This window comes from Octopus bimaculoides, chromosome 14 (genome assembly GCF_046866305.1).
Source record: "Octopus bimaculoides isolate indiv1 chromosome 14, ASM4686630v1, whole genome shotgun sequence".
In the NCBI taxonomy this organism is placed as follows: domain Eukaryota; kingdom Metazoa; phylum Mollusca; class Cephalopoda; order Octopoda; family Octopodidae; genus Octopus; species Octopus bimaculoides.
In genome coordinates this window covers 22,797,663-22,822,143 of record NC_142941.1, presented here as the reverse complement: position 1 = coordinate 22,822,143, position 24,481 = coordinate 22,797,663, and the positions used below count along the sequence as shown (strand labels likewise).

Below are 24,481 nucleotides of genomic sequence, written 5' to 3'. Positions count from 1 at the left end.
TTAAGTGTTAGAATGATTAACAACAAATACACAAGTTGAGAACTTTTCTTCAACAGTGTGGTTTTCTTCATTATATGTGATTGTGTCCTGGTTGTGGTGAAGGTATGACATTCACAGAAGAGATACACTATGCAGATGGTTACCAATGGAAGGTATACCAAAGTTTAGCAAAATATTTGCCAAGGAAGTCTTTGTCTAAGTAACTGATCTTATGTGTTGTCAGGCATATGACATTGCAAAAAAAAGTGCTAACTGGAAGAACTACTGCCACGATATAGCATTTTATTCAAAATCCAATTAAAATCAGCTGTGTCAGTATCAAATTGAAGAGAGTGAATTTGAACAATGATTTGTAGATAGATCCATTTATTATTTGTTTATAGAATAAATAATAAATCAATCTTTCACTTTTCTTCTATGGAAACAATTTTGTGACCTGAAAAGTACTTACTGTTGACAAGATAAATACTTTCACTTTCATAGGGTCTTGGAAAAGGAAAAAAAAAAAGGAAAAACAACCGAGTTTCAACCATCAGGATCAGGAATGATTTTTGTCAGAGAATGAAGTACTGAATTCGTTCATGGTCGCTCTGCTTGTCAGAGATAAACTTAGTAATTATACAAACCCTTGATAGAGTAAATATCCCTTCAATTCTTGGTGCCCAGGGACACCAAGAAGAGACTTAATCGACCCACACTTTGCCTAACTACCTTTATTAAGGAGACCACTTCTAGAGACACTTTCGCTTCAACATGCATTTGTAATATCGTAGGGAGGTGGAGGTTACTGCAGCCGTAAGTGAATGGAAGAAGACACTGAAACGCCTTAATCTGTCTGTCAACATTTTCAACCTGCAACATTTCAGTCGTTTAGGAAGCTGCCCCAATGACTTAAGTTTTTGACTTCGTTAGGGCCCCATCTCAAACAAGTATCACATGATGCTAGTGAAGGTGCTTGGTTGTTACAGAGCGTCAGCCTCACAATCCCCTGTGTTAGTACTGGTTTTGGGGGCTGCGCCGTATAACTTGAGGAATGTGCATGTCTGTTTATTATATTTATTTACTCATGATTTCTTTCTTTATTAACTTTTGTGCCCATATTTTTACTGTTTACATTCGTAAATTGCGCTTCTTTTTTCGATAAAATTATCTTACTTTATTGCCTTAATTCAGACTGAAACAAGTTTTTGTAATAAGTTTTAATATCCTTTACTTCTTTCAGTCATTAGACTGCGGCCATACTGGGGTACTGCCTTGAAGAATTTTTAGTCAAACGAATTGACCCCTTCCTCCTAGTGCTAATTTTTAAAGCCTGACACTTATTTTATCGATCTTATTTCGCCGAACCGCTAGATTACGAGGATGTAAATGTACCAACACCAGTTGTCAAGCGATGGTGAGGTGACAAACATAGGCACGAAGACACACCTACACAAATGTATCCGATGGGCTTCTTTTAGCTTCCGCCTACCAATTCCACTCACAAGGCTTTGGTCAACCCAAGATTATAATAGAAAACACTTGCCAAGGTGCCGCGCAGAGGGAATGAACCCGGAATCATGTGGACGCGAAGCAAACTTCTTACCATACAACCAAAAACAAAATTTTTTATTTTATTTTCAGAAAAATAAAAATAAATTGAGAAGTAAACATTCATATTTTTATTGTTTAATGCATACATATATATATATATAATTTTTATACTATATATGTTAAAAAACATATTCAGCGGTAAGATAATGAAGTTATCTCCCTTCGTTCAGATCCGCCTTCAATGTATTCACTTACCGTTTCTTTGCTAAAAAAATTCTGTAAATAAAACAACTGTCTGTCCGTGTGTCTTTACTTCAACTGTGTTTCTAGTGGTACTCACTCTAGCTTCTTGAGTTTCAAAAAGCGGAAGGGTAACGACTGTCAAAAAAAATTGGTAGGGCTTACCTGAAGAAATTAACTCTCCTATCCCTGCTACTCTTACTTGATAGGCGCTAACTTGGCAAGGTCTGTATTAATCTGACATGTACTATGTCACCTCTTCCTGCTCCTCCTGCATTAACAACTGCTCCCCACTCTCTATGTCTCTCGTTCTCTTTCACATTTCACAGCACGCCCCCTCTTTTACTGCTTTGCAGTTTCTCTTATAACAAGCTTATGTTTTTTTAGCATCTAAGTGGATGTTATTGAGGATGATGATGATGATGATGGTGATGGTGGTAGAAGGATATCGACCATGTTGGTGTGATAATAGCGATGATGTTGGTGAAAAATGGTGTTGATGAGAAATGATAATTATCTTTGGCTTTGGCTGCAGTTAGTTTTTGAAGTAGAGATATATAGGTCTATTGAACTTAGAAGACTACACGGACGAAAGAAAGTCCACTCCCCTAGGGTTTGAAACTGGAATCCAAAGAAATGAATCTTTATAATATTGTATCCTTAAATTTTTGATTATGTTGTAAAAAACACTAATGGTTATGATAATCAGGATGATAATGATGAAAATGATAATATGAACAGGTGTTGATAGCAATTGTTTCTAAGTTACTTGCACATGCACGCACATGCATATACTAATGTGTGGGTATATATATATATATATATATATATATATATATATATGTATGTATGTCTGTGTGTATGTATGTTTGTGAATAAATGTGCATGTATGTATGTATTGATATATATTATATATATGGCATTAGGAAGGGTATCCCCTCATAGAAACCATGCCAAAACAGACAAATGGAGGGTGAGCAGTTCTGACCAACTCCTGTGAAACTGTCCAACCCATGCTAGCATGGAGAACAGACATTGAAAGATGATGATGACGATGATGAAGTATATGTGTGTGTGTATGTGTTGATAACACCCAAAAGGAGGCACTTTTTCCACTCATGAAAGTGAATGGAGCTTTGGCCAGCAGGAACTGATGTCATCAGATGGTACCCAATATTCACCAGGTGTTTTGACCCTGAACCATGACACCCACCTACTGGTGGGTCAGCAGAGGTGGCAGAATCACTGTTCTTCATTTCCTCCTGGCTTCCAGCTTAACTCCTCTCCAAAGCCAACAAGAGGCTCTTGGAACTGCCTCTTCCATCCTGCACACAGTCACCTTTTACTCCTTTCCTTTCATTCCAATGGCTGTAAGCATTCCTCCATGACAACTGAGCAGGAAATACCCTACAGTTAATCTCAACTGCCATCCCTTCTCCCTGCAATCCTGCAGAAGGCTCTCATATTTGGTACGCTTCAATTTGTAGGCCTCATCACACCCTTTTTCCCATGGGACTGTGAGCTCAATGAAGATAATTTTCTTGGTCTTTTCAGACAACAGAACCACATTTTGCCTCAGAGTTGTATGGACGACCTAGGGAAACTGCAATCTCTCCCCCAGGTCCACTTTCATATTTCGTGATTGAGATCCATACAGCAAGCTATGTGTCTTTTTTGCTGTCTTTACTAACTTCTTCCTCTCTTTCATGAACTTAATTGCTGCCATTGTTTTCCCCTGATGATGATGTTTCTTGAGCCTTTCCTGCTGTGAGCAAGTCTTGCAAGTACCCTATCATGGTGCCATTTGTATCTTCCTTGAGAAAGTGCTGTTCTGCACCCTGACAAGATATGTGCCAGTGTGGCCCTTTCTCCACAAAGTCTACACAACTGGTCTTCCCTCAGACCGAATCTGTGCAGGTTTGTTGGTGTTGGGAGTGTATCATACACTGCCCATAGCAAGAAGGAGATGTGGAAAGGTTCTTGTCTCCATGGGTCTGTCCATGTGACCTTCCTTTTCGAGAGGTCCTGTTTAGTCCAGGCACCCAGAGATACCAGCTCCACAGCTTTTGACCTTCTTCCTCCTGGTTCCACACATCTGCCTGGATCATGGCTCTCCTCTCCCTGATGTTTGCCTTCTTCTATTGTTGGAAATGGGAAGAAATAAGATTTCGGTGACCTCTGCATGTAACTCTAGTGATGTCATGTAGCTCCAGCATGCCCTCAGTGTGAGTGACTGTGGTGCTAGCTACCCACTTTTGCCTGGACCTTGTAATACCTGCATGTCTGACAAGCTCATCCTGGAGGTCCCTGTACATCATTACAACATTACATTTTGTGACTTTAAATTCCTTCGTTATGGATGATGGGGGAGTTGTAGCTGTCCAGATCTAATGTACAGGCCTATTGAAGTGAAGCTTGGGGTGACACCTAGCCACCTTCGGAAGCATTTATTTACTTTCCTCTCCACCCTATCCACACTTGTCATTGGAATCTCATGCAATATCAATAACCATATGAGTCTTGAAAGCAGTCTGTGTTGGTAGAGCCATGCCCTGTATGTATGTATGTATGTATGTATGTATGTATGCATGCACAAGCACTGGTTACGTTGGACTGGACACCTTATTAGAATGAAGGATGGCAGGATTCCTAAGCAGATGCTCTGTGGAGAACTTGTGAATGGAAGAAGACTCCGGCAGAAACTAAAGCTGCAATTTAAGGACTGTGTCAAGTCCTCATTAAAGGCCTGTGATATGCAGGACACTGACTGGGAGAACAATGCCTGTCATCGCCACAGATGGGGGAAGTAGGTTAAGGAGGGGATTGACACTTTTGAGAGAGCACGTATCCAGCATGAAGAACTTTAGCCAGCTGCGCGAAAGTAAACGGCTCATATAGTGAATGGGGAAAGCTTGGTCTGCAATGTTTGCAGTCATGTATGCTTGTCAAGAGCAGGGCTCATTAGCCACCAATGGAGCTGCAAATGCAAAATATAAGTTAGTCCTAGAGCGCACAATGTTCCTGAAGGTCGGCAATGGTCTTCCTTGGTCACGAGTGGACGGCCATCATGTATGTATGTATGTATGTATGTATGTATGTATGTATGTATGTATGTATGTATGTATGTATGTGTGTGTGTGTATGTATGTATGTATGTATGTATGTATGTATATATGTATATGGTCTTGTTTTGCTAAAACCAAGCTTACCTCTCAAATGCTGGTGCTATTTAATAAAAAGTATATTACTCTACCATTGGTATTTGAGTACTATTTTTTCCACCTTGTTTTGCTTTTATGTGCTTGTGAGTATGTATGTATATATATTTTTTTTACTCTTTTACTTGTTTCAGTCATTTGACTGGCCATGCTGGAGCACACCCTTAATTTTTATGCTACAGCATATATTCTTTTTTATTTTTTTATTCTTTTATTTTTTTTATTCTTTTACTTGTTTCAGTCATTTGACTGCAGCCATGCAGGAGCACTGCCTTGAAGTGTTTGAGTTGAACCCTGGACTTATTTTTTAAGCCTAGTACTTATTCTATCGGTTTCTTTTGCCAAATTGCTAAGTCATGGGGGCATAGACACACAAACACCGGTTGTCAAGCCGTGATGCAGGGGGGTGGGGTGGACAAGCACAGACACAAAGACACACACATATAGGTATATACATGTATACATACAATGGGCTTCTTTCAATTTCCATCTACCAAATCCACTCACAAGGCTTTATTCGGCCTGAGGCTACAGTTGAAGACACTTGCCCAAGTTGCCAAGTAGTAGAACTAAACCTGAAACTATGTGGTTGGGAAGAAAGCTTGTTACCACACAGCCATACATGTGTTTGTATATATATATCATCATCATCATCACCATCCCATTTTTAACATCCACTTTCCATGATGACGTGGTTCAAACAAATTTGTTGAGGCAGATTTTCTACATCCAAATGCTCTTCTTATTGCTAATCTTCACCAGTCTTCAAACAAGGCAATATTTACCCATGGCTGGACAGGTTTTTAGAGAAGACTGGAAATGAGTGACACCACTTATGTGACAGTACTGCTTGTTTACAGCTACCATGCAATGTCATGACAAGGAGACACAAAAAAGCACACATATACACATGCATAATACATATATACACATATACATGATGATTGCCTTGTCTTGTCAGATAATAGCCATCACACATTCAGCTTGATTGGTCTGATTCACTGTCATCCCCATATGTACATTGCATGGATATGATATGCATCCGTCACCACAGGACTTTATAGAATACAAGACAGATCAAGAACTGAAATGATGGTGAGACATTTGTGTGTCATTGGATTTAAGTGACAAAAGCTTGTACAAGACTTTTACCACTCTCATGGTTGCCATAGTAAGTTCCAGTGACAAGCATTGCAAGATAACTGGTACTACATACATACATACATACATACATACATACATACATACATGCACACACATACATACACACATACAGGCATACATACACACACACATACATACATACATACACACATACATACATGCATACACACAAACATACATACATAAGCATATGCATACATATGAACATACATACATACACACATACATATGAAATGGGCTTCTTTCGGCTACCTTCTGCCAAATCTACTTAAAGACCTGAGGCTATAGTAGAAAACTTTTATCCAAGGTGCAACATTGTGGGACTGAACTCAAAACCACATAGTTAGAAAGCAAACTTCTTAACCACACAGTCATATTTGCATCTCTCTTTTTTCCAAACGTATACACTCTCTCCCCCCTCTTCCCCTATCTCCACACACACACACACACACACACACACACACACACACACACACACACACACACACACACACACACACACACACACACACACACACACACACACACACACACACACACACACACACACACACACACACACACACACACACACACACACACACACACACACACACACACACACACACACACACACACACACACACAAGGGTATTGTCTAATTCTCTGTCTGAAGAATGTCTGTCTCACATGTAAAACTCTGTAATTCCTGTCAGCAAATGGGACATGTGTAATGTTGAATAAATAATACCAATAAATTTTCTAACTTCCTGTATTCCAAATTCCTCTCTCTCTCTCTCTCTCTCTCTCTCTCTCTCTCTCTCTATATATATATATATATGTATGTATGTATGTATGTATGTATGTATGTAAGTATGTATATATATATGTATGTAAATATACGTCTGTACATACATATGTAGATGTTTATGTACAGATGTTTTTATCCATGGGAAGAATTTCTATTTTCCAGAGCATATGAGAGACAAATATTCTCTGGAAAGAACACAAATTTACCACTTGTAGATATCTCATGGAAAAGAATTGAATATAGACCTACAAATGATAAATCACTCATCAGCTGCACAGCATGATCACTTCTTACATTAAGAAGTTATGTTGCTCACAGTAATGACTTACATCTGAGAAGAATAGCTTTTTGATTGTTTAGTATATTGACCATGGAATCAATGTTGATGGTATGAACTACTAACCTCTGCCAGTTATCCAATACTTAATCAGTTGTATAATCTATCATCTTACATAATACATATGCATATATATGTATGTAAATATATACACATACATATGTGGATGTAAGTATATATACATGCATATATGTCTATATTTATCATGCTCACATGTGTCTAGGCATGGATGATGATATGCATGTATCAGTTTTTATCTGTTATCTTTTAATTGTTTCAGTCATTAGACTGCGGCCATACTGGTGCACCGCTTTGGAGAATTTTTAGTCAAATGAATTGATCCCAGAGATTTTTTTTCTTTGTAAGCCTGGTACACATTCTATTAGTCTCTTTTGTCAAACTACGAAGTTAAGGAGACATAAACACATCAACATCAGTTGTCAAGCAGTAGTGGAGGGCAAACACATGGATGCACACACACACATACACGCATGCATGCATGCACATACATGCATGCATGCACACACACACACACATACACGCATGCATGCACACACACACACACATACACGCATGCATGCGCGCGCGCACACACACACACACACACACACAAACCAGGTTTCTTTCAGTTCCCATCTCCAAATCCATTCACAAGGCTTTGGTTGACCTAAGGCTATAGTAGAGGACACTTCCCCAAAATACTTCACAATGGGATTGAACCCAAAACCATGTTCTTACTACACAGCCATGCCTGCATCATCGTCATCATCATCATTGTCTTCATTTAACATCCTATTTCCATGCTGGCATAGGTTGGATGGTATGTATGTATGTGTGTGTATGTGAGTGCATGCGTGTTTGTGTGTGTGTGTGTGTGTGTGTATGTGTATGCATATGTGCATTTCTGTCTCGGTCAGTAGTCATCGCCTCGGTGAGGCCCAATGTACGAAGGTCTTGCCTCACCACCTCAGCCCAGGTCTTCCTGGGCCTACCTCTTCCACGGGTTCCCTCAACTGTTATGGTGTGGCACTTTTTCACGCAGCTATCCTCATCCATTCTCACCACATGTCCATATCAGCGCAATCGTCTCTCTTGCACGCCACAACTGATGCTTCTAATGTTCAGCTTTTCTCTCAAGATACTTACACTCTGACGGGTATTCACATTGACATTACACATCCAACGGAGCATACTGGCTTCATTCCTTGCGAGCTTATGTATGTCCTCAGCAGTTACAGCCCATGTTTCACTGCCATGTAGCATGGCTGTTCGTACGCATGCGTCATACAGTCTGCCTTTTACTCTGAGTGAGAGTCCCTTTGTCGCCAGCAGGGGTAAGAGCTCTCTAAACTTTGCCCAGGCTATTCTTATTCTAGCAGCTACACTTTCAGCGCACCCACCCCCACTACTAACTTGGTTGCCCAGATAGCGGAAGCTATTGACTACCTCTAGTTTTTCACCCTGGAATGAGATAGAAGTTGTTTCTTGTTTGTTTACAGTCTTTATTGCACCTGAACATCTGCCACAAACAAAAACTAACTTGCTAGTTAACCTGCCTTTGATGTTGCTGCACCTCTTATGTGTCCATAGCTTGCACCGGGTACATCTTATAGAGTTACTACCTACTCCTTTTCTACATACTGAGCAGGGCCATCTACCTGAAGGGGTTTGTGTTTTATCTACCTTCCTACTTATTAGGATTTTGGTTTTAGCTAGGTTGACTCTAAGGCCCTTCAATTCTAGACCTTGCTTCCACACCTGAAACTTCTCCTCTAGTTCTGATAGTGACTCCGCAATTAGGGCAAGATCATCAGCATAGAGGAGCTCCCAGGGGCAACCTGTCTTGAACTCCTCTGTGATTGCCTGGAGGATTATGATAAATAAGAGGGGGCTGAGGACGGAACCTTGGTGGACTCCTACCTCTACCCGGAATTCATTGCTGTACTCATTTCCAACCCTCACCTTACTGGCAGCATCTCTGTACATGGCTCGCACAGCTCTCACTAACCATTCTTCTATCCCAAGTTTCCTCATTGACCACCAGATAAGGGATCGGGGGACACTGTCAAAGGCTTTCTCCATGTCAACGAAAGCCAGGTACAGAGGTTTATCCTTAGCTAGGTATTTCTCCTGCAGCTGTCTCACTAGAAATAAGGCATCAGTAGTGCTTTTACCTGGCACGAACCCAAACGGCATCTCATCTAAATTGATTCGCTCCCTAATTAGTTGGGCTATGACCCTCTCTGTAACTTTCATAACCTGGTCTAACAGCTTGATGCCTCTGTAATTATTTGTATATATATATATATATATATATATATATATATATCGTCAGTGGATCATGTCTCTGAAAAAGAAGCACACTCTAAAAGTTAGCGAAGTGATGTATTTACATGAAGTTAAATATATGTCCAGTCATAGAGTGATCAGTGGTTTTTGCATTCATAAAATGCTTAGCTTTATAGATGACTCGTTAGACTCCAGTGGCCACAGGCCACATCTAATTTATAAGCAAACAAATAATATACTCTCTGAGCCTTAAATGGGACAGGTTATTGCCCTTAGAACGGTCTGGTCAGCAAATTTTATGAACCTAAAGGGCAGACTGGGAATCTCTACCATTAGGCTAGTTCCAGTCTGCAAAATGTTTTTATGGCCCTAACTGATGAATGCCTGCAACAAGTAACATTTGAAATGGTGATAGGAGCTATAGATCTCAAATCTTGAGTTTAGGAGAGACTCTGGGTCCAGCAAATCTTTAAGGATCCTTGCCCACTCTGCTATGCAAAGCTTGCATCATCTGCTCCCATAGGATCCCAACTGCCCTGTATAGATCCTTCATTTAATCTTGTATGGTGTTCCTTCATCCTTAAGGTGCTACATGTGGCTGGCCAGGGATGTGACGTAGCATCTTTCCAGAACCCCTAAAAGAGGACCTGTAGTTTTACCTCAGCCCAAATTCCATCTTTACTTGGTGCTTTATGAAGACAACGTACTTATTGCTGTTACTACCTTGTCTATTGAGGGAGTAGAGGCCAAAGACTTGGTGACAGGCTTTTGTTGAATAGTGTCAATTATTGTTTCTTCTATAACTGACCCACAGTTTGGAAGTTCAGAAAAATGTCCTATCCAATGACCTGCAATTTTTGTTGTTTAGTAAGTGGGAAAGAACCTTCCTTGGAAAGCAAAGCAGTTAATTTAGAACTTTTAGGCCTATTAGTTTGCTTTACAAGATGGTAGAGCTTTTTGCTGTCATTCGCATCAGTAACAGCTTGAATATCATGGACCTTCCCACAAGGTGTTCTACATCTTCATGAGAGATCACTGCAGTAGTGATTTTGTATTCTTGTGATAGGTAAGTGCTAGTATCTGTTGCACAACTGATATCCCTCTGTGCAGTAATACACTATGGGCATTGCACTTTGCTGACAGGAATCTCTGAACCTCAGCATCATTTTCATCAAACCAGTCCCAATGTATCCCTTTGTAAGATGCATTGCATAAAAAACATTATATTCTTCAAAGATAGGTGAAATGAAATTGTCCCAGAAGTGACCATGAGAGTGTCAGAAATGTATTTCACTGTTGTTGCAACCCTTGTGTCATATACTTGAGTCACTTCTGAAACAAAATCAAATCAGCCAGTTATCATCATCATCATCATTGTTTAATGTCCACCTTCCGCGCTGGCATAGGTTGGACAGTTTGACAGGAGCTGGCTTGGCAGAAGACTGCACCAGACTTCTGTGTCTCTTTTGGCATGGCTTTTACAGCTGGATGCCCTTCCTAATACTAACCACCTTGAAGCGTGGACTGAATGTTTTTACATAGTACCAGCACAGGATAGGTCAGTTTTGACATGGATTTTATAGCTGGATGCCCTTCCAAATGCTAACTACTTTACAGTGTAAAATGAATGCTTTTTACACACTGGAACTAGCACTGGCAGGGTCACCAAGAGACTTGCAAGCCAAAGAATCTTTGAGAGGGGAGGAGGCAGTGGAGGAGGTGATCTTGTGTCAGATGATGAAAGGTTATAGTGTGACAGAGAGACAGAAACAGGTGTCTTGCTGTAGAGGAGGTACATGGTTACCTGGCCAGAAAGAAAGGGAGAGAGAGAGAGAGAGAGAGAGAGAGAGAGAGAGAGAGAGAGAGAGAGAAAGGGAGAAAGAAGGAGAGTGGGAGGAAGAGAGTTAACAAGAATGAGGACACTGTTGAAAAGGAGATACATGGTTACCCATCCAGAGGGAAGATCAAGAGAAGGAGAGAGAGTGATCAAGAATGAGGGCCGAAACAGGTGTACTGCTGTAGAGGAGATACATAGTCACCTAACAAGAGGGAAAGAGAGGGAGATAGCAAGAGTGCAGGAGAGAGATGGTGGCAAAGTGCCAGGGTATACTCACAAAGAACAGGGATCAGAGCATAGATGGGATAGTAGAATAAGGAAGAAAGAGATAAATGGTGGCAAGTGCCAGAACATATCCTCAAGTTATGGAGCTCATAATATAAGTGGCAGAGTGTTGCCAAGAAAGGCTTGAGTAGGGAGGAGGAGGAATGCAGTGACTAGTGAGAATCTAGAATTATATAGGGAGTGGGGATAGCAACAATACAGTGAGCAGGGCAGTGAGGATAGGATTGGGGAGTGGGAGATAATCATAGTGTATGTAGAGGAAATGTGAGGAAGAGGAAAGATGCTGTTTGGGAGAGGTGATATAGTTTGGTTTGTTGGGGTAGGGTGTGTGAAAATTTCTATTGCTACATGTGGGTGGAACACAACACTTCTAGAACTCATTCTCACTGACATGGGCAGGTCTTCTCTAGAACCTCATATTGCCAGACATCTTGGCCCATTGTCATTTTTTCCATGAGCCCCAACATCCTGAGATTGGTCCTCAGCACTTCTCATGTCTTCCTGGGTCTCCCTCTTCCACAGGTATCATCCAGTTTCAGTGACTGGCACTTCTTTATACAGCTGTCTTTATTCATATGCACCACATGTCCAAACCAACATAGTCTCCTCTCTTGCATAGTTGTTAAGCAAAATATGGTGTCCCTACCAGCAATCAATCAATGACACTAAACTCAGCTTGCGAAGACCTGTTGGGGCAAGTGAGATCGATCGAAACTGAACCAAATTCGATTACTGGCACCCGTGCCAGTGGAGCACTCACAGCACCATCTAAGCGGGATCACTGCCAGAGCAGCGGTCTCGCTTCTGTGTCAGTGGCATGTAAAAAGCACCATTTGAGCGCGATTGTTTCCAGCTTCACCTTACTGGCACGTAAAAAACACCATTTGAGCATGGCCATTGCCAGTACCACCGGACTGGCCCCTGTGCCGGTGGCACGTAAAAAGCACCCACTACACTCTCGGAGTGGTTGGCGTTAGGAAGGGCATCCAGCTGTAGAAACTATGCCAGATCAGATTGAAGTCTGGTGTAGCCATCTGGTTCGCCAGTCCCCAGTCAAATCGTCCAACCCATGCTACCATGGAAAGCGGACGTTAAATGATGATGATGATATATGTATATATATATATATATATATTCTTATTCTTTTATTTGTTTCAGTGATTTGCCTGTGGCCATGCTGGAGCACCGCCTTTAATTGAGCAAATCAACCCCAGGACTTATTCTTTGTAAGCCTAGTACTTATTCTATTGGTCTCTTTTGCCAAATTGCTCAGTTATAGGGACATAAGCGCACCAGCATCGATTGTCAAGTGATGTTGGGCGGACAGATACAGACTCACGAACATACACACACACACACACACACACACACACACACACACACGATGGGCTTCTTTCACTTTCTGTCTGAAATTCACTCACAAGGCTTTGGTCAGCCCGAGGCTATAGTAGAAAACACTTGCTCAAGATGCTATGCAGTGGGACTGAACCCAGACCCATGTGGTTGGTAAGCAAGCTACATACCACGTTATATTTACATTATATATAGATAAACAAATTTTAAATTGTAACCAATGACTTTTGGCATTATGTGACTGTGGTTGCTTCCACCCGTTCTGAGACTTATTGTTTCCTCTTTAAGTTAATACCCTACATATGATCTGACAATGATAATGTAGACCTAAAACTACTAAATATACTATATCGTAAAGTTGCTGGTGGAAACCTGATAAAATGGAAAATGATAAAGTTATATCAAATCCTACATAGTATAATGTGTCAAACAATTTTATCTAAATTTCTCTTTCTGTTACTGTACATTATGATTTGTTTTTCTAGTAGTAACTCTATTTTGCCTTTAACAGATTGTGTTTGTATGGGCAATACATGGTCCAGTAATGAGATCAGTAAATTTACTTTGACATTCACCTTACATATCTGCACTTCACTCTATTTGAATAAGGCAAACACACATACCCATGTACATACATGCATACATTAACTCATCACATATTAACAGTACTTGTTGGTTGCTTGGTGATACTAAAAGAGTTAATACAAGCTACCTTCTATTACTCTTTCTTCCCTCCCTTATTGTTTTCTACTGTAACTAGACCACCTCCTGCATAACTACAATTAACAGTTCACCCCTGCTATCTTTGCCTCCTACTATCGTTACTCCTACCTTTATTATATGAGTATAACTTCTATTTCCTTGGAGATGGGCTTGGAATATAATGACTATCAAGAGTATCTTGTGCCACAGATTGCTGCTTGCAGGAGATATGTTCTCTCATTCATTATGTATATACATGCACTCATGAGTCTAAGAATATGTATATATAGATAGATATATGTATACATCTTTGTCTGTCTGTTTGTCTTTCTTTCTCTCTTCCTTCCCACACACACATACATATTTAATCCTAGGAAAAAAACAATTTACATAACTGTTAAGTTCACATAAGTCCCCATAGATTTATGCTCATCAGATATGCCTGCTCAGATCTGAAATGGCACATTTGACGACTGTACGTCACAGGACATTTAAGAGGAACTATTAATTTTGTAATCTGCTCTGTTCATATATTTTCATAAAAAATGAAGAAAATATATTTATTCTCACCCTTTTATATATTGAGTAATCTTTCTCTTTTGGCATATGAACCACACCCAATTACATTTATATATATTATCATCATCGTCATTTAATGTTTGTTTTCCATGTTGGCACAAGTCAGAAGGTCTGACATGATCCAAAAGCTGCAGAATCCTTGTCGGAATCCAGTGTCTGTTTGGTATGATTTCTATGGCAAGACATCCTTCCTAATGCCAACCACTTTACAGTATGTGTTGCTAAGGAAAGTTGCCAAGTAACATGCAAGTCAAAGAAAGTAAAAGGAAAAAGCTCCTCCAACTGAATAAGACTGTATTTGAAAGAGGGGCTGGTGGCTTTATACCAGGTGTTGAAGGCCTAAGTATGATAGAGGGACAAGTAGAGGTGCTTTAGAGGAGATATATGACTACCCCACCCCACACCCTTGTGTATTATATGTGGATAGCTTCATAACAAATGACACCAACATCATTATCTTGGCTGGGCAGCATCATGATGACTACTCCAGAGTATTGCTATGGTTCTAGAAAAAAATGCTTCTAGATATTTATGAGGCAAATGAACAAACCATGAACTTTAGGAAACTAATCAGTGTATATAACACAGAGAGAAGCTGAATGGAAGATAATAACCAGTGTTCTCTGATGAAGGGATCAGAAGTGTGAGGTGTTCTGGATTGCAAAACAGTGTATTATTGGAGAAAAATGTGTTTGAAATGACTTACTCACACTGATGCTGAGAAGAAAGAGGCTTAGAAATATGTCTACGAGAGGCTATTGTGGAAAACTTTTGGGAAGAAGAGGGATTTCTGCAGGTATATCAAACCCATATTCAAGTTATGAAAGAAACTGAATGAATATGAACGCAATTTATTAAGAGAATCAGCTTAGATGAGATGCAATTTAGATTTGTGTCTGGCCATTCCACTATCAGTTCTGTTTTCATAATGAGACAACTGCAAGTGAAGTTTTTAGCTAAGAGTATACTCCTCAACCTAGCAATTATTGATCTGGAGTAGACCCTGATCTATAATTAGGTGGTCTTTAAGTGTAGAAGAATGATTTGTGAGAGTGATGTCAGCCATGTACAAAGAGGGAGTTAGTAAAGTGAGAGTTAGCAATGAGTTCAGTGTGGAAATAAGTGAGTAGATAGTTGTTCATCAAAATTTGGTTACCAGAGAGAGAGAGAGAGATAAATGGTGGCAAGATTCAGTAATGAAACTTCAAGTGCGGAAATAAAACCTAGAATTGAGAAGCCTCAATTCTAGGTTTTGAGAAACCTCATAGTAGACTGAAGTTTTAGTATGTCGGAAAGACTCTGCAGCCATCAAAGAAATGATTGTTTTCAAAATGCAGAAAAGGTGTTGGTGGTAAGTCCATATGGTGTACTCATGTGAAGAGGAGGGGCAAGATGTGTATTAGGATTGTAAGTAGACTTTCAGAGAGGGAAAAGACTTTATACATAGTAGATGAAAACAGTTAGCAGTCAGAGCACAATAAAATAAATTCCATTCATTGCTTGGTAGGTTCTATAGAAATAGCTGATGATGCTCTGAAAGTATAATATCTAGAATAAATGAGGGTGGAAAATGTTCTGAAGGTTATTACTGCTATAGGCAGTAAAGGGAATCTCTGAGCAAATGGTAGATTGTATGATGCTTGTGTATGAAGTGTAATGTTGCATGGTAAAGAAACACAAGCACTGAATACAGAGAATGCATGAAGTCTGGAAAGAAACAAAGTGATTTTGTTCTGAGGAGTGCATTATGTTAGCATGCATGAACAAGGAGACACAGAGGAGCAAAGAGGAAAAACAGGGTATAAGAGGAATCAGGTGTAGTGCATAAGAGAGATGACTGTATTGGAACAGGAAGGATGCCTGTTGGGGTAAAGATGTGCCGTGAAATCCAAAAGGAATGGAATTGAGGAAGAAGAAAATTGAGGAAAACATGAGCAGCGTGATGGAAGTAGATTTTAGTGGTTGTTGAACCTCACAAAGGAAATGACAAAAGAATGCAACAAGTGGCATGATACTATATTGGAGCAGAATCAACCAACTCAGTTTTCATTTTCACTTTTTTTATTTTTTTAAAAATATTTATGACTATAAATTGTCAGACAGAAAATTTAGGAATGAAGCAAAGTAATTAAATATATACTGGAGTGTTGCCTATTGAGATGGATAATGTTAGGAATATGATTTTTCCATTGTAGGTAACAGCATGCAATGTTAGGTACAATAATTATATTTTAACTTTGGTCAAATTTCATGATGCTTGTAATGAAATCAATACTAATTTTCAAAGTAAGAAATTATTAAATTAAAATAAAATAAATTTGCTGTAAGAATACAATATCAATAACATTAAACTACTTAACTATCAATTCATTGCAGATGCAACATATTGGTTAATTCCATACAAGACAGTTTGAATTGTTTGTGTGACCAAGCAATCAATATTGAGCATTCTTACTAACATTATTCATTATATGATAGTCAACACTCTAGCATAGTGAATTATGAATACCCTGTTTAACCTCTAAGTTTTCTCAACACAACAATGAATAATTATATTTAATTAAAAACAAAAATGAGAAAATGAACATTTTTAATTCCTCTCTTCAAAACAATTGAACTATTTCCTTTTCTTTGATAAGTAGTGGAGAGACAGAGAAACAGTATAGGGTTGGAGTAACTTAACACATTTAGTTTTGTACCTATATCTTCTGAGTTCAAATTCTGCCAGATTCAATTTTACTTTCATCTCTCCAAGGGAGATCAAATGTGTGATAAACTATAAACAATTGAAGTGATTGAGACTTTTCCTCTGCCAATGTACAGAAATTATTATTTTTCTCTTTATTTTCTTTCTCCTTCTCTTTATCTCTTTTCCAGATAATTCTACAAATTCCAGACTGTTTGAACTTACTTCTTTGACCAAGATATCAAACCACATGCACAATCCAAATTCCAATTACAAAATGCTTGTTATTACAGAACAGTGATGAAATACCAGCTGCATACAATAATTTGTAAATCAATATCAGTTTCCTGCTATTTTACATTCATTTTGAGAAGGTTGTTGCTTATTGACAGATTTTGAATAATTTTCACAAATATGTTTGATAGAAAAACAACGCACTAGCATTAACTGATAAACTTTAATAAACTGATGACCATAGGTAAATTGATCAATAGAGAGTAATAATGATATTTTAATGATTATTGATGAATATCATTCAGTTATCATTGGGGAATTATCACTAATTATGGAACACATATATTGGTAACAAATACTGGTTGATGGGTAGAAAACTGAAAGATGATTTGAAGAAAATAGATATGAAATTGTCAAAAAACAGCTGGTATTTTAAGAGTTAAGGAATTCTTTAAAAAGTTGAGAATGCATTTTTTTAGTCAATTCATTCAACTTTATTTGATATTGTGTGATATCTTGCATAAACTATAGAACAATATTTAATGCCAATTCTTAGAGATATAATTTACAACCCACTTTAATAATGAATGAGTTAATCGGCCTATATTTTATTCATACACAGTAATGTTAAAATGTAAATAACATGAGCCTATTTACCTGGATTGTAATTTTAATTCACTTTTAATTAAATTCACAGTCAATTTTCTTGAAAAAAGCATGAACATAACACAAAGTACTTGTTCTATAAACATAGTTTTATACCTATTGCAAGAAATCAGTCAGTGCACTTCAAATGCCAAAAATACTGCTGAGGTACAGAACTAGTAAATGATGTCTGCAATCCACTTTTGATTCCTGTTTGCAGTTCTTTCACTTACATTGCAAGTGTTGTTGAGAAAGACATAAACATGATAAATTCTTATTTAGTTTCCCCCACAAAGCTCAAGCTTATCTTTTAATATATTTCATATGTATTTTTTTGTATTCATATGTACTTCCTATTTAAAGTTTTCCTGAAATTCCAAATGAATTTCACCAGACACACGTTATACTCCTCCATCTTTATGACAGTGTGTCTCTGGTACTCGTTTCTTGTAGAAGTATTGTCCTTACAACAATAAAATACTGACATTCAAAGACCATAACAAACAAATTTCTTTTGTGATATTTGCCTTCTTCAATTCCAAAAAAAGTGTCAACAGAATGAATGTATAAATTAATTCATAATTTAATAGGTTAAAACAAAAAAAAATTCATAAATAAATTAAACTGGGATAACTTCTTGAAGTATCTCACTCCTGAGCTTCCTTATTCATTAAACATTAACCTAGACTTGTTTCTTTCTCAAATAATTCCCAAAACTCATTCAATTCTACTTGGTCTAACCTACTGGTTATCATTCTTTTGCTTGGAATAGCATCTTTGGTTTCATATTTCTCCCTTGGACATTTTGATCCTGTTTTTAGTTTTTTAAAATATTTTTTTATTACTATAATGCACTTTGTGCCGTACTTTTTTTAAATTTGGGATAACCCTTTATTAGCTCCTTTTTTTCTTTCCTTGAATAATTTCTTAAATTTTACCCATTTTCTTTGTAAAACATTGCACCAAACCTATATCCTCTCTAAATCAAAAAAATCAATAATGGAAATTTGAGCAAAATATGTTATTACTATTGATCAAAAACTCTTTAGCTGAAGAACATGTTTTTATTTACATATAATTTTTGTCTCATTGTGCTTATATTTGCCATGTGTATGATCATTTTTGTGTATGAGGAACATGATAATAGAATATAAGGAGAAGAAAAAAGAAAGAGGAAACAATTTCTATATGTTGACTTCAATGCTGAAAAGATAGATTAGATTTACTTTCAATGTAAAAGAAGAAAAAAAATAAGACACTAAAAACCCCATCAAAACCTTAAAATAAATATCTCATCAAAAGTACTACAAAAACAACAATAAACTGTTAAAAACCAATCAATCACTCAATTGATGAAATAATTATTTACTTGATCAACCACAACACTTACTCATCCCTTATATAAAATGGCAAATTTATTCAGAATAAGATGATAAAAAATTTTTTTTTAATTCAGATTTAATTTGAAAATCAGATATCTCAGTCTATTGTGAAGATGTATCCTGTACAAACCATGTATACAATGGGAAATCAGTTTAACTTTGAAATTTATGGTCCAACATCCCTTTATTCAACTTTAACTTCAAAAGAAAGCCCATCCAATGGGAAGTGCCAACAGAAGAGTGCTATAGGTATACCCTGTGGTTCATCGGGGACTTCCTCAGTTACGAATAGCACTAAAAAACCTTACAAGTGTGACATCTGTAGAAAGGGATTTTCAAGACAGGTCAATTTGTCCAATCATGAGGCAATACCTGCTGACGATAAGCATTTCTATTGCCAATATTGCAAAAAAGCATTTTCACAACGAGCACATTTACGCACTCATGAATTTACCCATATGGCTGAGAAACCTTTTAGCTGTACTTTTTGCAATAAAACTTTTGCTCAGAGGACAAATTTTGATAACCACCGAAGAATACACACTGGAGAAAGACCATACCATTGCTCTTTTTGTGAAAAATCCTTTAGTCAACGTACCAATTTGGACAACCACGAACGAACTCACACAGGAGTAAAACCATATGTTTGCTCAGTGTGTAAAAAATGTTTTTCTCAGATCACAAACTTGAAATATCATGAAAGGATTCATACAGGAGTAAAACCATATAATTGTGCCTTCTGTGAAAAGTCGTTCACTCAACAAACAGAACTTAAAAACCATGAACGGACACATACAGGAGAAAAACCTTTTCATTGTACATTTTGTGATAAATCTTTTACCCAGAGAACAAACTTAATTAATCATAGGCGTATACACACTGGGGAAAAACCATTTCAATGTGGCTTTTGTGATAAATCTTTTGCTCAGCGCACAAATTTGGATAACCATAAGCGTACACATACAGGAGAAAAACCATTCCATTGTTCCTTCTGTGAAAAATCATTTGCTCAACGAACAAATCTGGATAATCACCGAAGAACACACACTGGGGAAAAGCCATTCAATTGCAATTATTGTGGAAAAGGTTTTGCACAGCGTACAAACCTTGACAACCACAGAAGAATACATACCGGGGAACAACCCTTAAGCTGTAACTTTTGTGGAAAAACATTTGCCCAGAAAACAAACTTGGACAACCATCATAGAACACACACAGGAGAAAAACCATTTACTTGCGAAGTGTGTGGAAAATCTTTTTCCCAGCGTGCCATCTTAGATAACCACAGAAAAATTCATAAAGTCAAATTACTTCAGTCATGTAAGTCATTTGACCAGAGAAATGAGAGTGAAATAGAAGCTGCTAGAATAGAGGTTAACAACAGGACATCAAATGAAGAGGGTAAATGCAATCAGTCAGGAAGTAACCAACAGCAAAATACATCTGGAATGCAGTCATTCAATACAGCTGATATTGCTCGCCGAAAATCAGCATTTCCTCAGCGATTAGATGCAAAGAGCTATAACCAACACAATCCTGTAGTATCAAATAACAGTGAATCTTTTTTAAGGGATTCTCAGCTAACACAATCTATACCAAGCCACCGTATGCAGTCCACTTCATTATCAACCAGCTGGATGAATTCTCAGTTTCTGCACCAAATGCCACAGACATGGGAAAATAATTATGGCTGGTCCAGAGGTTTTTCCATGACTTCTTTGTGGAACTCAAGTTGGACAAATACACCAAGTACACTCTCTTGTGCAATGAGACAAAACAAACCAGGAATTGAAATGGAGTTACACCAGAGAACTTGATAACATTTTATAAGACTGGTTAAATGTAGAGAAATCATGTTTGATTTTTTGTTTGTTTGTTTCATAGTTTTCTAGGTGATTTGTTGGAGGACAGTGCTTTCTGTAGAAGTTGTATACCTTATCTCTTTCTTTTTCTCTCACATACATATATATATATATACTTACTTAGGTCACATCCATCAGTTTTTCAAAAAATGGCAAACAGCTGTAGAAGAAGAGAAAGACAAAGATCACATTCAGAAATTACTGTATAAATCAATCCTTGGCTTGCAGCCTTAGCTGCAGATCTGGTATATAAAGATTGTTGTTTCTTGTGTGGGTGTTATATGTGGAATTTCTTTGAGCTTTTTCATCCAGGTCTTATGAAAGTTTTGTTATCCACTTCTTAATCCTTGTGACACTTGGTGTCCTGTTATCAGCAACTGAGTCCTGTTGTCAGTAACTGCTTCTCCTATAACAGGATAATATTGATTGCTTTCTTATCACATTTGTATGCCTCTTTCTATTGCAGGAGTAGGTAATCTTTGCCTCTCAATCCAGATAACAGTTAATAATATAGCAAGGCTTCTATAATATAATATAATATAACATGTACAATAAATCTATATATTATATATTGCATTTACATATTTACCTATATATATATATATATATATATATATAGTTCAAATTTATAGAAACGAAAGATGAAGACAGGTGTAAGAACAACAAGCAGGTGTATTAGTTTAACACTTGGAAAGAATGGAAAAGTCGTTTACGTTTTGAGCCTACACTCTTCAACAGAAGGGATTAAGAGGAAAAAAAAGAAACAGAAAGAGAATGAAAAACAAACAGAGAGAGAAAAAAATGTGCTGAGTTCAACAGTCCAACATTACAATATATATATATATATATATATATATATATATATATATATATATATATATATATATATATATATATATGCATATATATTCTTTTATTTGTTTCAGTCATTATATATATTATAAACAGTTGTATGTCTGAGCAAATGTGTACCTGTGTCTCTGAGTGTGAGTGTATGTTCATATACATGTATGTGTTTTAAGATAAGCAAAGCAGACTTGCTCCACCAACCAAAACAGAGTTCTGTTTCCTTATCATTGTACATATTTGTAATTTTATGATGCTTAAACTTTCTACCTGTATGCATGATCAGTTTCTGGTAAAAGGGATGGTAACAGTTGTAATGGTAGATGTTTATGAAATAAAATGCACAGGTCTGGATAATTTGATGAGCTTCGAGCTTTCTCATATTCCATGGAAAGGCTAATCTATGATCCTGCAAGTTATAGATCAGTACTGGAGATTAAATGCATACATTCTCCATAAGAATGATTCTCAACCCTACATATGATATTTGTGGCCTTGCCTTCATATATTTTGCCATTTAACCCTTTCTCCTTAGCAAAAATGTGCACTAAATAATGTTTATATATCAAAATTAATGGTATTACAAACACAGTATCTTTATTGTGAACACTAGTGCATGCACACACACACAGACACACACACACACACACACACACACACACGCACACACGCACACTCGCACACATGCACACACACACACACACACACACACACACACACACACACACACACACACAGTCCTGTGTTTTTGTGAGGATAAAGTTTATATATATATATATATATATATATATATATATAAGATATGCTCGATACTATATATAAGATAAAATACTCGATACTATATATATATATATATATATATATATATATATATATATATATATATATATATATATATGTATGTATATATATATATGATGGCCGTCCACTCATGACTGAGGAAAACCATTACCGACCTTCAGGAATATTGTGCGCTCTAGGACTAACTTATATTTTGCATTTGCGCTCCGTTGGTGGCTAATGAGCCCTGCTCTTAACAAGCATACACGACTACAAACATTACAAACCAAACTTTCCCCATTCACTATATGAGCCATGTGCTTTCGCGCAGCTCGCTTAAGTTCGTCATGCTGGATACGTGATCTCTCAAAAGTGTCGCCCCCCCTCCTTAACCTGCTTCCTGCATCTGTGGCGATGACAGGCATTGTTCTCCCAGTCAGTGTCCTGCATATCACAGGCCTTTAATGAGGACTTGACACAGTCCTTAAATCTCAGCCTTGGTTTCTGCTGGGGTCTCTTTCCATTCACAAGTTCCTCATATAGCATCTGCTTAGGGACCCTGCTATCCTTCATTCTAATAAGGTGTCCAGTCCAACGTAACCGGTGCTTGCACACCATCACCTCAATACTCAAGATATCAGCTATCCTCAAGACCTGTGTGTCTAGAGTTTTTAAGGTCCAGCCAACATTCAGAATGTGTCTGACACATCTCTGATGAAAGCGTTCAAGGACCTTTACATGACATTTGTAAAGGGTCCATGTCTCACATGAGTAAAGCTGTGATGTCAGTACACATGCACTTTTTGTTTGCTTTGTGATGTCATGCTGGGACCAGACATGAGACTGAAGAGACCAGAAGGAATCAGTTGCTTTCTGCAGCCTGAAAGATATTTTATCATCCAGGGAGCAAGAACGGCTTAGTGTGCTGCCCAGGTGGACAAATTTGTCTACCACTTTCAGAATTGTTCCTTCAACCAGGATAGCTAGTTCCACATATGGATTTCCTGGTGCAGGCTGGAATAATACAACAGCCTTGTCCAGGCTAATGCTGAGTCCAAATGCCTTACAAGAAGCAGAAATACAATTCATGAGTATTTGCATGTCATCCACTGTATGAGTGACTAAGTTACAATCATCTGCATAAAAGAGGTCATGAATGAAAGACTGGAAAACTTTTGAATTGGCAGCAAATTGGCGTAGATTAAAGAGGTGGCCAGAAGATTGATATCTGACATTCCCAGAGAGCTAACCTTAGCCAAAGCATGAGTAAAAGCAGCAGCAAAGTACAAAGAAAAGAGAGTTGGGGCAAGGATGTCACCCTGCTTGACACCATTTTCTACAGGAATGGGTCCTGCAATGTCACTACCAGCATTGACCCAAGCCTCCATCCCATCTTGAAATGATTTAATTATAGATACAAAATGATCTGGACATCCAAGTTTGCCAAGTATTTTCCATAGCAAGGCCCTATTCACAGTATCAAAGGCCTTTGTTAAATCAATGAATACCTGGACAAGATCCATATTCTGCTCATAGCATTTCTCCTGCATCTGTCTTGCTGTGAAAATCATATCCATTGTCCCTCTACCAGATCAGAAGCCACATTGAGATTCAGATAGGACATCATTTACGAGACATCCATTTAGGCAGGTAAGAACAATATTTGCCAGAACCTTGCCAGTAGCTGATAGTAGAGCAATACCTCTGTAGTTACCACAT

The 24,481-nt window shown here is 37.8% G+C and overlaps 1 protein-coding gene across 1 annotated transcript; it reads left to right on the top strand.

Annotated features, from left to right (window-relative positions):
- The first annotated feature begins 1,826 nt into the window (after positions 1–1,826).
- Positions 1,827–21,405, top strand: LOC106884032 (uncharacterized). Its single transcript, XM_014935237.3, has 2 exons — positions 1,827–1,998; positions 17,205–21,405. The coding sequence occupies exon 2, from the start codon at positions 19,388–19,390 to the stop codon at positions 21,089–21,091; it is 1,704 nt and encodes a 567-aa protein (XP_014790723.1). The 5' UTR covers positions 1,827–1,998; positions 17,205–19,387; the 3' UTR covers positions 21,092–21,405.
- The last annotated feature ends 3,076 nt before the right edge of the window (positions 21,406–24,481 follow it).

Excerpts from the sequence above, each read along its gene's own strand:
- LOC106884032 (XM_014935237.3), top strand. The coding sequence starts at position 19,388 with ATGTATCCTGTACAAACCATGTATACAATGGGAAATCAGTTTAACTTT.